Source organism: Amphibalanus amphitrite, unplaced genomic scaffold, assembly GCF_019059575.1.
Source record: "Amphibalanus amphitrite isolate SeventyFive unplaced genomic scaffold, NRLGWU_Aamphi_draft 001358F_arrow, whole genome shotgun sequence".
In the NCBI taxonomy this organism is placed as follows: Eukaryota; Metazoa; Arthropoda; class Thecostraca; order Balanomorpha; family Balanidae; genus Amphibalanus; species Amphibalanus amphitrite.
In genome coordinates, this window is record NW_024882851.1 from 23,047 (window position 1) to 38,805 (window position 15,759).

The 15,759-nt window shown below is 52.1% G+C and overlaps 1 protein-coding gene across 3 annotated transcripts; it reads right to left on the reverse strand.

Annotated features, from left to right (window-relative positions):
- Positions 1-1,585: 1,585 nt before the first annotated feature.
- Positions 1,586-12,792, reverse strand: LOC122372415 (serine/arginine repetitive matrix protein 2-like). Of its 3 annotated transcripts, none has more exons than XM_043349567.1 (8): positions 12,715-12,792; positions 10,578-10,826; positions 10,293-10,371; positions 9,205-9,366; positions 8,696-8,831; positions 8,035-8,104; positions 7,794-7,873; positions 1,586-5,762 (listed from the first exon to the last, which is right to left on the reverse strand). In XM_043349567.1, exons 2-8 carry the CDS (start codon positions 10,811-10,813, stop codon positions 1,957-1,959), a joined length of 4,569 nt encoding a protein of 1,522 aa, XP_043205502.1. In that variant the 5' UTR covers positions 10,814-10,826; positions 12,715-12,792; the 3' UTR covers positions 1,586-1,956. The 3 variants fall into 3 exon arrangements, with proteins under 3 accessions (XP_043205502.1, XP_043205501.1, XP_043205503.1); XM_043349566.1 differs by having other exon boundaries at positions 12,651-12,742; XM_043349568.1 differs by lacking the exon at positions 12,715-12,792 and adding an exon at positions 11,814-11,917.
- Between the last annotated feature and the right edge of the window lie 2,967 nt (positions 12,793-15,759).

Here is a 15,759-nt window from a genome sequence, read left to right on the forward strand (position 1 = left end):
GGCTTACTACGAAAAATGGGCCCCATAGACGCGGGAGCCGGGGGGGGGGGGCAGTGGGGGCAGCTTGCCCCCCAAACTCTGGGGCCGTGGGGGCGGTGCCCCCACAGCTTTGAGACGGAATACCACACTTTTTTTTTGCAAATGTTTTCTTTTTTGTTGAAAAAGCCGAGGGGTGAAAAATAAGTGGCCTAAAACCGGTGAGAAAACTAGATTTGGGGGTACCCTAGGTTGATCTCTACTCTATTATGGTGCGCCCCCCCCCCCCCCCCAGTCGGAAAGTAGTTCCCGCGCCCCTGGTTAAAATGCTGAATAACAGAACAAAGCTAGGCAAACTAACTAAGGCATCTAAGCACACCTGTCGGCGTCGAATGATATGCTTATAGTTTGGGTGAGATAAACTTAGAGTGGGTCAGTCATTCAGGCCACCAAGTTGGTCGATGAAAATCATATCGCATACTATTCGATTCGGCTGGTCTCGCAAGTCCACTGGTGGTTCTCTCGACTCGCTAGCTCCATTTGATGGAGTGACGAAAAACTGATGTCCTTAGTGACGTAGTATGTACCTAACATCTCTCGAGCCCTCATTCTTTTGGACTTTTTTCATAGCGGCTGACTAATGGGGAGGAGGAGGGTGGAGGAAGGAGGAGTCGACGAGAGTATCGCAGCCTTCTAAGCCTGCTGCTAGTTCTTTCGTCACCTGCGCCTTCTCTTTTTCCGCCAGCGAGGAAGGTGTTGCGCGAACCGGCGCGTCGCGGTGGTGAGCGTTGACGATTCAATCACCTCGCGGCCGGCGGTACACCCGACCGGTGCCAATGAGTTACGGAACCAGTGAAGTTTTTACTGGTACTGCAACCATGCCATAGATAAGTATGTTCAATAAGCCCTGTGTACATACATACAACAGTCAGTAGCCGGAAGGACGATGTACTTTATCTGCGCAAGTCAATGGAGCAACTGACGGAGCACTTCTATTCGGGTTGTTATTCGTCGTCGTCGTATCTTACTCGCAGTATCCGTCTGTATGTGAATATGTGTGTGTTTGATGTATGCATCCTTTTAGCCGTTCTCCACACAAATGTGTTTGGTACCGATCCTCAGCGAATTGTATGCTTCATAATGGCGTAATACGCATCCAAACCTCGTGTAATGTTCCGATCCTTCACCGCTGAATGTAATATGACCCGGCACCTCATTTGTAACAGAAGTCGCGTGTATTTAATGAATTGGAATGCTACGGGTAGCCGTTGATCGCTTAGATGTAGGTACTCCCCTGCCGTCGATGCTTCCAGGAACAAGGAAGCCACAAAGATCTATCTCTACCTACAACCGTCGACACCGGTGATGCGTTTAACGTAATGGCGAAACAGATTCCATGAACTTAACAATGAGCTTTTGCACGCACTAAACCTACTAACTTGGCTAAAGATTTGCAACACGTTTTAAAGAATAGCTGCATCTCCTCAGTTCGCTGCAAGAAATGACGTTCCTGCCTATGTAGTCAGTGTAAAATCGTGAAAAGGTTGAGCAACCCCAACATGCTAGACATGTTTATCACATTCTCATCTCGTTATATAATAACACACACTTTAAAATTTCGGTGGACGCACTGTATTCGTACAATACATTGAGGAATCGTACACCAGTGACATGAAAAATGAGCATCAAAGACGATGGCCACAGCTTCACCTCTGAGTTTCACGCTACTAGCTGACAAGCATACAAACTCATCGCACCTATCGTACGAAATCGTTCACAGCTTCTTTCCTAACTCCCCGTACAGCTCTCGCCATTCCGGCGATACTGACGTGCCTCTGACACACTTCGAACACCACATTTACGTTCACACATACCTTCAGGAAAACGTCACTACTTTGACGTTCACGCTAACACCACAAGATGGACGTGACGTAGACTCCCTCGCTCGTTAGTCTCTCACTGTCCTTGCTCTCCATCGCCTTAACCATCCCCGCCCATGATATCTCCCCAGAGGGCATCGTCATCGTCATCGTCACTGGGCTCGTTAGCCGGCGGGAGCTTCGACACCTCACCCTGCGGATGTGGCTGAGGTTGTTCCACCGGTAGTGGGACTGCCGCCACAGACTGTTCCGCGGCAGCAGGCGCCGCCGGCTCGCTCGTCACAACCTTCTTGCCGAACAGCCGCTCGTACTCCTCGATGCTACCGATCACCTGCGGGAGCTCCTTGACCTTCGGCTCCGGCGGCGGCAGCGGCGGGTCCACAGAGCGCTTCATCGTCTTCAGCTTCTGCTTGACCCTGCTGTAGACCTTGCTGGTGTTGACCACCTTCTGCACCTTGTCGCTCTGCAGCCAGCGCACGGCCCACGTATGACCGGCCATGCCGCTCTCCTCCGATTGGCCCTCCTCTTCTTCCGCCAGGCGTTGCTCCAGTTCCTGCAGGCGACTCTCTTCTTGGCGCGTCAGCCGCTCCGTCTCCGCCTCTTCGGCGAGGTAGCGGCTCTGGGCCTCGGCCGCCAGCTCTCGCCAGTAGCCCAGTCCCTGCTGCGCCGCCGACGATGATGGTTTGGGAGCGGAAGAGGAAGGAGATGATGATGAGGGAGAAGATGTAGACTCGGTGACCGGTTTATCTTTCTCAGCTGGTGCAGGATCAGCGGGAGCGTCCGTGGCCGGCTCTACAGAAACCGCACCTGCAGGCTGTTCTTCGGTGGATTGAGTGGGAGGCTCATCGCTGCGCTGTGGAGCTTGCTCTTCCTGGGGTTCAACAACTTGTTCTGGTACAGGCTGATTCTCATGCTGATTATCAGCGGCAGCACCGCTCCTATCATGGGCTTCCTCTGACTGCCCGTCATCAGCCTCCTTGGCAGTGTCAGCTTCAGCAGCTATCTGTGTCTGTTTCTTACCTTTTCTTCCTTTTGCTTTGATTCTCTTCCCTCTACCTTGTTCCTCTTTTTCGACGATCTTGGCGTCTTCATCTGGCTTAGCAGAGGTCTCGATTCTTGGCTGAGAATCAGTCTCTGGGTCGGTTGTCTTTTGAACCTGTGGCTCTTCAGCTTCTACGACAGTTGCCCCCTGAGACTTGTCAACAGGTTCTGCTTCAGACTGGTTCGGCGCCGTCGGTTCCTCCTCACTCTTCGTTTCCTTCTGTGATTCTGGTTCGTCAACAGCGACAACCGCTGGTTGAGTATGATCAACAGTTTGAACTTCCGTCTTGGTCTGAGCCTCCGTTTTCCCTTCATCTGTTGTGGCATCTTCGGGTTTTCCCTGAGCTTCCGCTTTCGACTCGCCTTCTACTTCTGAAAGCGATTCCTTCCGTTCCACATCTTCTGTCGCCTCACCAGATTCCTTCTCAGCATCCTCTTCGGCATCACGAGTCTCCGCCTCCACTGCACCCCTCCGTCTACTCCCAGATCGCCGAGTTCGCGGCGGGGCCTTCGTCACCTGCGGCTCCTCGGCTGCGGCGGCTCGGGTTGTCCGCCTGGACCGGGTCGCCGGCGCCTCCACCGCCGCCGGACGGGCCCCGCGCGGACTGGAGCGTGTTGAACGAGTCGTCACGGCGGGAACCTCAGCGGGTTTCTCAGGAGGATCCGGAGTCTGCGCAGCGGCGTCCGCGTCTGGTTTCTCGTCACCTGGTGACGCTTTCTTGCTAGCTTGTGCCGGACTTGCACTCAGGTTTCGGCGTCGACTCGAGGACCTGGCTGGCGTGGATGGTTCACTCTGTTCGCTCGCCTGGCGTCCTCTGAGGCGGCCCGAACGCCGTGATGGGGCGGCTGACTCCGCGGAGTCGCTGCCAGCCACTGATGCTGTTCTGGTTCTTGTCGATCTGGTCGGAGTGGACACCGGGACTTGCTGTGAAGATTCATCAGTTTCTTTGCTCTCGGGCTCAGGTGTCTTTTCCTGTGCCCTTTCAATCTCAGTCGTTTTATCAGCCAGAGGTGCTTCCAGTGTTTCATCTGCTGTCTCTACAGGTACATCATTTCCTACTTTTCGTCGTTTCCAAGATGAGCTATGATCTGAGGTGTTGCTCTCTCGCGGCTGAGGGCTGCTTTCATCCACTTCGTTGCGCTTCTTGCCCCTCTTTTGTTTCTTCTTACCCTTCGCTGACTTTGTGACAGGAGTGACATCAGGGCTAGGCTGTTCACCACTAGTTCCCGGAGCGCGCTCATCTTTCTTCGGATCTTCTGTCGTGGCGCTGGCGTCTTTCTCGTCTTCTTTGGTTCCGCTGGCGTCCTTCGCTTCTTTTCCGATCTCAGGATCCGAAGCTCGGCGTTCCAGCGCTTTGAAGCCTCCCAACTCATCCTGTTGAAAGCCAATGACAGGCATGTCCCCATCCGATGAGACTGGCGTCGTTGGCGGGGATTCCATGTCGATATCTGCAGCTTTTCGCAATCTGCTCAAAGCCGGGGAGACAGGCGTCTTTGATGGACTAGCAGCGGATGTTGACGGAGTTGCTTCATCAACAGAAGATGAAGTTTGGCCAGGATCAGTCGAAGCTAGTGCGGACTCTGCTGGTGTCTTCGATGGCGTGGCATTGCCGTTATCTGCCCCAGCTTTCGCAGCTGCGTCTCTCTCAGCATCAATATCACCAGAAGCGGTCACATCAGTCATTTCGGTGTCTTTCACAGTCTCCGCGTCTGTAGACTTTGTCGACGGAGCCATCTCTGTGTCCTTCTCAGAGTCCTTTCCAGAAGTCACTTCACTAACCTCACTCGTCTTCTCCGCCACGTTGTCTCCTTCGTCCTTCGCCGCGGCATCAGTCCTCTTCTCTTCGTCCTTCTTTTCTCCATCAGCTGCTCCTTTGTCGTCCGCCACGAAATCCAGCTGGACAGCGCCTCCCTCGTACTCCTGCCACCGGCGCTCCTCGGCCTCTCGCTCCGGGTCGCTAGCATCTTCATACTCGCTGCTAACCTCACCCTCCTCCAGCTCCTCTGCCGGTGGACGAGGCTTCTTCTTCTTCTTCTTGGCCTCCGGGGGAATGGCCGGCGGGGCACGACGCTTCCTCCCACGGCTTCGCGAGTGAGACCGAGAATACGACCTGTACCGCGACCGCGAGCGACTGCGAGACGAGAAACTGCTGGAGCTGCTGTGAGAAACGCTTCTGCGGCGGCGGCGGCGGCGGCGACCGGCGCGCGAGCCGGAGAGTGAGCGGCTCGAGATGCTCGACAGTGAGGAGCGACGGCTTCGTCTGCGTCCCCTGCTGCGACTGCGACTCCGACTGACACTTCTGCTGCGACTTCGACTCACACTGCGACTGGCGCGCCGCGAGGAGCGCCGCTTGCTGACAGACCGCGAACGGCTGCGGGAGGAGCCAGAGCGACTTCGGCTCCTCTTCCTGCTACGACTCCGCGACTTCGAGCGCGACTTGGAGCGCGATGCTGACCGCGATGCTGAACGCGACGGGGACCTCTTGCGACTGCGGTACGTGCGAATGATGGGAGGAGGAGGCGGCGGCGGCGGCGGTGGCGCCGGCGACTCTGATTTATCAGCGGCTGTTTGGGCATCGTCCGTCGCCTCCTTCTCTGGCTCATCAACGTCAGCTTTCGTCTGGTCCTCTTTAGAATCAGTAGCCACGCCAGAGATGGGAGCCCACTTCGAGGGCTCAGCTGCCGGCGGTGGCGGGGGCGGTGGGGGAGGTGGCGGCGGCGGAGGCGGCGGCGGCGGGGCGGCCTCGCTCTGTTTGTCGTCTCCTTCCCCAGGCTCGTCATCGCGCTCAAGGAGAGCCTTGATGGCGCGAGCACGCATCTCCAGCTCGAGCAGCTCCATCAGCGTGAGGTCGCTCTCCTCGCCACCTGTTGGACAGACGCGGAAATAGAAGTTCAGAAACCCGCCGATAAACGGAGAATTAGATGGGCCACGTGAGAGAAACGAAGATAACATCGGGTGATCATCATTTCACGAAGTGTTCCCCGCTCGCTGAGGCATATACAGGGTGATCCAAAAAAATTGGAACCCCTAACTTAAAATGTCTGTAAGTCAGAAAATTTTCACTTTATTGACAAATTGCAAACACCATTAAAAAGAGCGTTCAATTCTCTATAAAACCAAGTTGATTGAACATAATTATTACTATAAATATTGCCCTAGACATATGCCTATAAAATTTGTGTCACGAAACTCAGTGAAACGGTTTTGAACATTATGCGCAAATCAGTGATTGACGGTTTGCTGTTCTGACCATGTCGCTTGTTGGAGGTTCATGAATAAAAATAGCTCATTCACGTGCTATTGTAAGGAAATGAAAGGCTCACGGCCTGCTGGGACCAGTTCTCCCAGAGACTGCTGGTCCGCGCTGTCGGAGCTGTCCCGAAGCAACTGCAAGTCTGCGTGACGGCCCACGGAGCTCGCGTTGAGCACATGCTGGTATGAACAGCGGAAGCTAGGACGCGTGTATCTGTTCTACTGTGTGCTTCTGTGTAAACTTTTATGTGATAAAATTGAATTTGGATGTGGTGTTATTCGAAAAAGACAACAGCTAGAGTGCTAACGGATTTCAGCGCATTGTTAACATTTGGTGATTTCGTTTCACTCAGTTTTCTGACGCTCATTCCAAAAGCTAATTGTGTGCCAATGCTTTACAACGTACATGCACCAATTTGACGTGATTTTATAGAAGATTTAATGTTCTTTCTAATGGTGTTCACAATTTGTCAATTAAGTGGATACTCTCGGACTTATAGACATTTTAAGTTAGGGGTTCCAATTTTTTTGGATCACCCTGTACATTGGACTTATGACATTTCAATTTAAATTTCGTTTCACCATGGCAATGGTAGTTACGGAGCGAGCGAAGCGAGCGGAGTCTTACGTAGAATAACGGAAATTTCTGAGTATGAGCGGCCGGCCGGCCGGCCGTGCGGACGCTTTTGCGAGGCTTATATCTCAGCAACCACTTGACCGATTTACACGCGGTAATTTTTGTAGGGTAGCTTCATTCCTTCTACCAAGTATTGGACTATTCCCGATGCATGTGGGTGACCCCTTATGCATGTGCCACGTGCAAAACGAAGAGGTGTCAGTTTTGTAATTGTTGCAATATCTCGGTAACTACTTGGCCGATTGCGCTAAAAGTTGGCATGTAGGTAGGCACCCACTAGGCACTGTATATCCATGTGCCAGAGTTGGGGTGCTGCTGCACGTGCGCACGTGCAGGGGTCGTTTCCAGATCTCGAGAACGGCTGGACCGATGGCGCTCAAATTTGGTACACGGTTAGGGACCAGTTAGTAGGGTGCCGTGCACAAGTCAGTTGGGACCCATTTTGCACGTGCGCACGTGCAGGGTGCCGCTTCCAGATCTCGAGAACGGCTGGGCCGATTGTGCTCAAATTTGGCACATCGCTAGAGACCGGTTAGTAGGGTGCCGTGCACAAGTCAGTTGGAGGTACCCCCTCGAAATTTCGCACGTGCAAGGCTCTCCCTCTCGCTCGCTCCGTTACTCGCCCCAAAAGGCGTTATACTGGTAATTAAGCTATTAGATGATAACTGTTGCAGAAATTCTACAAATAAATTGCTACGCAAAAGGTACAGCCCACCGCTAAAGTAATGTAGGGTTTTACCAATCTCAACGGTTGGTTTTGACTGGCGATTGTTTAATGCGGAGCGATCGAAAAGAAGATGTCAATAGCTAAAGTTGCAGCTGCAAGGGTGACGATACATATAAGCTACATTCAAAGTTTCATTGTAGTCTGGCTAATCGTTCCTAAGCTTCAGAAGCAGAACATACCCATGAATGAAACCACACATTACTTCTGCTGTGGACTGTACCACTCAGTCGGTCCGACTTAGACTGAAGTAGGTCAAATGCAGTGTACGATAAGACTCACCAGCTGCAGCGGGGGCGTTCCCGGCGGGTGCCGCGCCTGCCACCGCGCCCGGCTCCTTCGGCTGGGTGGGCCTCACCTCCCTGAGAAAAGAAAGACAACTGAGCTCAGCCACAGCCCACAGGCACAGCGAGAAGACATTGACAGCAAAAGGAGAGAAGACATTGCTTGGTCCCTCCCCTCCCCTCCATTCTTAGCACCGCCTATTGCTCTGTAGATGTGTATTATCTTGACCAAAACTTACTGTTTCTGGGCCGCAATGCCCGCCGCCGGTTCCACGGAAGTGGAGTCAGGCTGGTTCTTGCCGCTCGTCCCTACAAAAGGCAAAGACCAAGTTAATAAACACAAAACAGTGATATGGAAAGACAAAACAACTGTAGATTACACAACAAAAACGCACAGGATACTATTTACTTGCAATATGGATTCACTACCCTTCATCAAAAAACAAAATGAGATGTGTCGCATAGAATGCGATACGGCGCTGTGAGAAGCTGAACTTACCAAGGTGTTGCTCTAAAAAGGCAGCGTATAGGGAACAAAGAAAGGACATCAGAACTAAAGCGATAATTTTACGATGCATTAACGACCACTGACCTAAGCCCCACTGAGCCCTGGTCCCTCCACCAGCAGCAGCGGCCTGTTATCTCCCGCGCTATATCCTATTTGTCAATGACCTTTCCCGCATATCACATTGTCAACTACATCCCCACGCATTCCTAAAACCACTGACCTCCCATGCCTCACCAGTGCCACTGGCCTCCTCCAAGTACCCTAGCGGCCTCCACCCTCTCCCTATATGCCCCAGTGCCTCCTAACCTCTCCACATTATATCCCAGTGAGCACTCACCTCTCCTATATCCCCCAGTGCCCTCTAACTCCCCACGTATCCATCCGTTACCCACCTCTCTCAGAGTCGTCGCTCTCCGAATCGTCGTCGGGCGGGCACGGCTGGCCGGCCAGCACGGCGCGCACCTGATCGGAGGAGAGCTTCACCAGCTCCACCAGACACAGGCTCTTCAGCTCCGTCAGAGGCAGCTCCTGACGAACGGACACGGCAGTTAGACACGGGTAATAGACTTGGGTCAAGGACGGCTGGATGGATGATGGTACTGTTGGCGAGATTTGGAAGAAGCGGAATTTCGGTGCGCTGAGGAGTAACAGCGTCTGGCGTCATATTCAGCGTCGACGTAAGTGGTGAAAAATTGCCAAATATTCATTGTATGTTTATCACGGTGACGTTTTATCATAGACCATCCGAATGAAGTACGTACCAAAGTAACAACAAAGTATAAATTATCATATAATATCTGCCGCAAAATCAGTTATCTCAACCCTCCAGCGTCAAAAGCACGCCACACCTGGCCTCTGTCCCGTCAGCGACGAGCCAGCCAGCAGCGAGTCTATCCCTCACCTTCAGCACGGGCGGCAGCATGGCCTTGAGCTTCTCGCCGCTGATGATGTGGAACATCTGCTCCAGCATGGCGGCCTTGTCGGAGATGTAGTGGTCCATGGGGTAGACCTTCTTCTCCAGGTCCAGCTCATCATCGCTGTTCAGCAGCTCGGCGGTCTGAGACTGTGGGCATCAGGGGTGCAGGGTGTCAAGGGTGCAGGGTGTCAGGGGTGTCAGGGGGTGCAGGGTGTCATAGCAAATAATGTTCTTTGTGCAGGGTATCAGGGGTGCAGGATGTCAGGGCCCAGGGGTGCAGGATGTCAGGGGTGCAGGATGTCAGGGGTGCAGGGTGGCAGGGTGGCAGGGGTGCAGGGTATCAGGGGTGCATGATGTCAGGGGTGCAGGGTGTCAGGGGTGTAGGGTGTCAGGGGTGCAGAGTGTCAGGGGTGCAGGGTGTCAGGGGTGCAGGGTGTCAGGGGTACAGGGTGTCAGGGGTACAGGGTGTCAGGGGTACAGGGTGTCAGGGGTACAGGTTGTCAGGGGTACAGGGTGTCAGGGGTACAGGGTGTCAGGGGTGCAGGGTGTCAAGGGTGCAGGGTGTCAAGGGTGCAGGGTGTCAAGGGTGCAGGGTGTCAGGGGTGCAGGGTGTCAGGGGTGCAGGGTGTCGGGTGCAGGGTGTCAGGGGTGTCAGGGGTGCAGGGTGTCAGACGAAACTCTCCCGCCATTAGCCGCTGAAATTGTCTCCCTGATGAAAAACAACACAGAACCAGAAGAGTGTGGTTTTATGCTCGTTAGCTCTATGTGTCACCACAGTATATATTCTGGGTGGACCAGGGTTAACGGTGCCGTTGTCAGACTCGCAGGGCTGGCAAAGGGTTCCATGGTTTCCTTTTTCATATTTTTTTTCAGAGTTTTGAATGAACAGACATCCGACGTCCGATGCCAGAACGTATGCCAAACAGGTAGTATATACATTATACAAGTTGCGAAGTATTTTACGGTAATGATCAGTCGGGAAGTGCTAGGCATACATTGGGTTGACTGCGACACCGGTTCGTCAGCCTCATGCGGTCTGTACTATTGCGACGATAGTAATGTTGACAACTTACTTTGCTCTTTTTGGCCCTCTTGTTTCTTTTTTCCTTCTTGTCTTTGCTCTTTTTGCTCTTGGCTGGTGATGACTTCGCCCTAGAAACACAAGAAAAACGGTACCTTATCAAAATACCTTATCAACAAGTGACCAAGACTAGCAAATAACGTTCTTTGTAATATATGTGATGTCTTATTGTTTTTATTCAGACAGCAAGCAGAAATGCAAAAAAAGTGTCATTCTAAATGAACTCGTTAATTTTATATTACAAGTAAGTTTTTGTAAGTCAATAACGTTTGCTTACCAATCGTCGTATGCATTTCGGAGTACCCGCTTTCTATGCATTTTTGCCTTTCTGTATTTGCGTTTCAGGGAACTGGAGCGCTTGTCGCGCCTAAAGGCATGCAGTGCCTTCCGAAGAGCATTGGTAGCATCCTGGCACTCTTCTGTCCACCACTTGTCCTTTTTCTTGAGGTTCTCCTGGTCAGAGGAATCTGATGAGGAACTGGTGATGGTGCTGCTAGAAGAATCACTATCCATTTCTCTTAGCAGTCTGTCAAAAGAAAACCATCCTATGTCAGAGGATGGCCTTGCTCAAAGCATCATTGAACATGTAGATTTCAATGATGCTTTGAATAAACATGTGTCATCATTTGAATAGACAAGGCCATTTGGATTCAGCACTATTAACCATACCTATTACCTATCCACCGGACCAAGTGCTAACTGAAACTCATGCTGCTTCAAGAGGCTAGGAAACAACAATGCCACATATTTTGGATGAGAATTGAATGGCTGAGCCTTGAGGAAAGGAATTTAGCTCTAGATCAGGGCCCAGTTTCATGGCACACTGCTAGCAGCTACAAGCACTACTGCATTATCAGTTGCATGGAAACCCAATTATAAAATTACGAAATTTGTCTGTGGGATACACAGTGTGTGTTCAGATGGGCAGTTTTTCACGTGGAATTTCCACACTGAGAAATTCCTCACAAAAATGGCCATTCGGGAAGCATGAAATGTGAGGAATCGCACCACATCCAACAAAACAGCGAGAGATGCAAAAGCGTCTCACACCCCTTTTTCAAGTCATGCAGTGAGTTTCTGCCTATTGCGGTATCGATGGGAATGAGAGCGAGGACGACCTGGCGACACAAGCGGCTGCCCTGGCCCTGCCCTCCAATGCCTGCTCGCTGACCAAGGCGGTTCATTGTGTGGGCTCGCATCAATGGGGTGACAACTGGTCCGAGTCCAGTCCGAGAATTCAAGCCACTCCTCGTGAGCACGCCGCCGCTCCCTAACCCCGGAGAGGACCGAGAGGACACCGTTTCGGTGCACCAGATGAGGGGCGGGCCACCGGGGCCGCTCGCTCCAGTACGTGCACCGAATCGGCTGTCTCCACTCCGCAACGTGCCAGCAGTGCCCAGACAAGCGGTGCCCCGCGGCGCTCTGCGCCGTGTGCTGAGAAGAGGCTGATGAGCCAGAGCACTTGCTGCTCTGCTGCCCGTTCCTCGCTGGCTCCCGCCAGCTTCAAACATACCGTGACTGCTCCACCGATTTTTGTGGCCCTGAAACTTTCGGCTCCGGCCTTGTTTCACAGCAGGACCCTACAGTGTGCTAAGCGTATCGAGCTATTCGGTTTCCCTGGAATAAAAAACTTATTTGGACTCTCAACCCAAACATGGGACAGCATCCAAGACTCACCTGGTCAGGGCTCAGGACGCTCTCCCATGTTTGAGTGTCCGAAAAGTTTTTTTTTATTTATAACAAGGCCCCGGAACACTGTCTGGTTGATATCGCCTTGATAGGTAGATGTGCACATGTGCTTTATACGTGGCTAAATTTTGACACAAATAGGCACCCAATTTTCGGCATAAATCATGCAAAAAAAATGGTGATCGTTCGGGAGAGGTGGCCGTGGAGCGAATTTCGCAATCACAGCAGTGTGGGTTCCTTATTTAGGTACCTACCATAAAAATTAACAATACATGTTTTAAAAAACTATGGCCTACAGAATCTAATAACTTACAATCTACAAGAAATTAAAATAATCTTATTAAAAGAGCAACAATATCGGTTACGTTCTCAAAATACGTGCCCCCTATTTACCTACCTACCCCGAACCTCCACCAAAAATTTCAGCACAAAATCACGTCAGTGCCAAATTTCGGTGCAAGAAGGTCTCACAGGTGTCCGCCGTCTGGCGTAGTGCATGGGTGTTTTCAGTCTGGCTCCCTCCTCAACCCTCCAAAATTTTGATTTGATTTTGCATGACTCCAAGTCAGTTCCAACTTCCAACAAACAAGCCTAGGTCAATGCCCGACATAACGTGCAATAGCAACAGCAAGCAGCGCTTCAGATTGAGATCATGATTTACCAGGATTCTGTAGCAGAAAACTGAAAAAGTTCTAACAGATTTTAAAACTTTTCACAGTACTCACCAAAATCTAATTGAAAAATTATCCAACTGCACGTCGCTCGCGGCACGCGCAACGCCACTGAACTCTATAATGTGGAATGCGCATCGGCCGCCAGATGGTGTCCAACGGTGCCGCCATGTTGCGCAGACCAGAAAGCGGCCGCCGCCTGTGTTGGGGAATAGGGAATTCGGGACCTCGATTTACGTTTACGGTCGCTGCATCCGTTACGTTCAAGCTATGTGGACACGGAACCCAGCATCTTACGCAGAATTGAATGGAGAACAAGATGAAATCCTTAAAAATCCTCAGATATAAGGAACTAATACGTTAAACCCTTATAAGTCAATGGGGAAATATGAAAATTGCTATTTTGGCGCCGAAAATGATCGGAAACTATCTCAAGCATATAGAATCATGATTTCATGCACTCCTCGCAAGGTTCTATGCTTCATATTTACATTGTTGCTCTTGCGTGACGTCATTTGTGACGTCACAAGGGTCACAATTTTTCTTCAATAACTCCCGATCAAATTGAGCTAGCGAGTCGGGAAAGCCACCAATGGACTCAGGAAGACCTGCCGAATCGAATGATATGCGACATGACCTCTTTCGACCAACTTCGTGACCTGGGGGTGCTGACCTGACCTTGACATGAGGTCAACACCCTAAGTTGACCTGACCCGAACAAAAAGTATATCATTCGATGCGCCTGAGCTAGCTGAACACGATGATGCCAAAATCGCGGCTCTACGGCCATTTTTGGCGAAGTTATTTACAAAAAACCGAACCCTTGCCTTAGATCACTTGACCTGACCTCAGAGGTCACCGGTTGACCTGAGACCTTTACAGTGGGTTCCTACCAGTCACTCTGCATTATACTTTACCGCATACGACCACTTTACCGCTTAATTCTAGTCACTGGCGGTCGCAGCCGCTCGCAAAAGGGGGGGGGGGCCAAAGTCACACTCGCGGGACATAACATTGATCAGTCACCGGGGGGGGGGGGGTGATCGGCTACTTTTTTACGTCCACAAGGCGCCGCGCAGTTGGCATTACTTATGCTTCATCCACCTCATTCTTGCGTGAAATCTTTAAGCTCAATTTAAGGCAAAAGCACCAGTTCCATTTCCCGTCCCACGGTGTTTCCACCGGTCGGGCCACTGCACCATGGCGACGGATCGGTGTAGCATATACTGGAAGGTCGGGCACGCGGATTCATGACCTTACCACAATAAAACAATTCGGAAAAGTACGGATACCTCTTGCTTTGAACAAGCATGTGAAACCCAGAGATCATTTTCAGACTATGACATTTACCCATATAGCTGTTTGGCGGCGGAAGAGAATAGGTACACCGACCTCTGGAGACCCCCGGCCCCACAGGTTCCTACTTCCTGGTTTTCAAAATTGGCATCTGAGGGCCGCGCACGACTCGCGCGGGGCCTCGCAACGGCTCTATTGGGGCTCACTCAACCTGCCTTATAGTCCTACTGCTAAAAAGAATGGCCCTGAGCAGAGCCCTAAGGACTTCATCAGTCTCTGCCAGCCCCAGGACCCACACCGGCTCATGGGGTCCCGACGTCGAAATATGAGGGAATCTGCGTTGGACCATCAGGACGTAAAGTAATCTCGATCAGGACCAACGTACGGCTGTGCAGGAGTCTGCGTGAGCCCTGTGATCTTCAGAAGCCCACCCATGTATGTTTTCACTTAGAGGCCAGTTTAGGGCCCTCGGAGACCAGTACAGGGCCTGCAAACTGCAAAGGCCAGTAGTTTGAGACCATCAGAGACCGAGTTGGGCTCTCGGAGGCTTATGTGGGTCCTACTCATTACAGGCCAACATGGGGCCCTCAGAGGTCAGCGTGGGGCCCTAAAAGACCGGAACGAGCCGTCGTTGGAACCCAGAGGCAGAGGCCAGCAGAGGGCCCTCAAAGGCCAAGATGAGCCCTCCTCAGAGGCCAATGCAGGCCCTTAGAGGCCAGCATCGGGTCTTCAGCAGCCAATGCGGGGCCCTCATTGGCACCTAAATGTTCGTCTTGGGACACCAGAGACAGTAATAAGGCCACTAGAGACCGGTGTGAGACCCTCAGACGCCGGTTGGGGCCCCTGAGGCCGGTAAGGGGTCCTCATAGGTCAGATGTGGGGCCTCAGAGGTCGATGTGGGCTCTTAGCGGTCAACGTGGGCGCTTGACCGGGCACTGAAGTTCCCTCAGAGGTCAGTGTTGGACGCTCAAAGACCGGTGTGGGCGTGTTTTTTTAGCCTCGTGACGATCGAATCAGGGCCAGGGTCCCATACACCTATGGGGGCCCATCGGTTGCTTGAGGGGGGGGGGCAAATGATATGATGGCCCCCTTTATGTGCCTTGGGGGGCATGGCCCTGATGCCCCCCGCGACCGCCACTGTGTACACATTACATACAGGCCTCTGAAATTACATACTAGCTAATGCAAACTCTATGCAGGCCCCGGAGATCCCACACTAATCCTTAAGAAACCAAGCCGGCATACGGCGTCACCACCGGACTTCTGAGGTGCACAGCACCAACCCATGAGGTCTTACTTTAGTTAGTGTCTTAGAGTCACGCTCCTTTGGCAGGGCCACCCGCCACTGCCGAAGAGGTCTCATGCCAGCCATTGCTGGGCCTACGAGAGCCTCAAGTAAACCCACGCTGATATTCCATGTAAGATGCGGCCATACTCGTGAACCGGTGCCAGCGACGCTGACCACCAAATTGACAGAATACGAAACTGAGCCCACTCATGAGTGAAATTTACGTCCTTTGATGGCACAAGAAAGAAAATGAAACATACAAAAAGCTTTTCTAGGACTTGTTTTCGATCTGAAAGGTGGGGCCAAAAGATAGTATGGCCCCACCTTTCAGCACCAAAGGGGGGGCCATGGCCCCCGTGGCCCCCCCCCCTGGGACCGCCAGTGATTCTAGTTAAATTAGCGGCGCATTAGCGAGGTGGGTTCAATCAACCCCCTCGGCCGGGGCAAATGTAGGTCCGGCGAGTGAATTTGAGGAATTCTGAAGATACGATCGTGTTCCCCACTCAATTCTGCGT

Coding starts and splice junctions, on each gene's coding strand:
- LOC122372415 (XM_043349567.1), bottom strand. CDS start 10,813: ATGGATAGTGATTCTTCTAGCAGCACCATCACCAGTTCCTCATCAGAT. Junction 10,372..10,577: donor CGAAATGCATACGACGATTG/GTAAGCAAACGT, acceptor TTGTGTTTCTAG/GGCGAAGTCATCACCAGCCA. Junction 9,367..10,292: donor AGAGGGCCAAAAAGAGCAAA/GTAAGTTGTCAA, acceptor TGATGCCCACAG/TCTCAGACCGCCGAGCTGCT.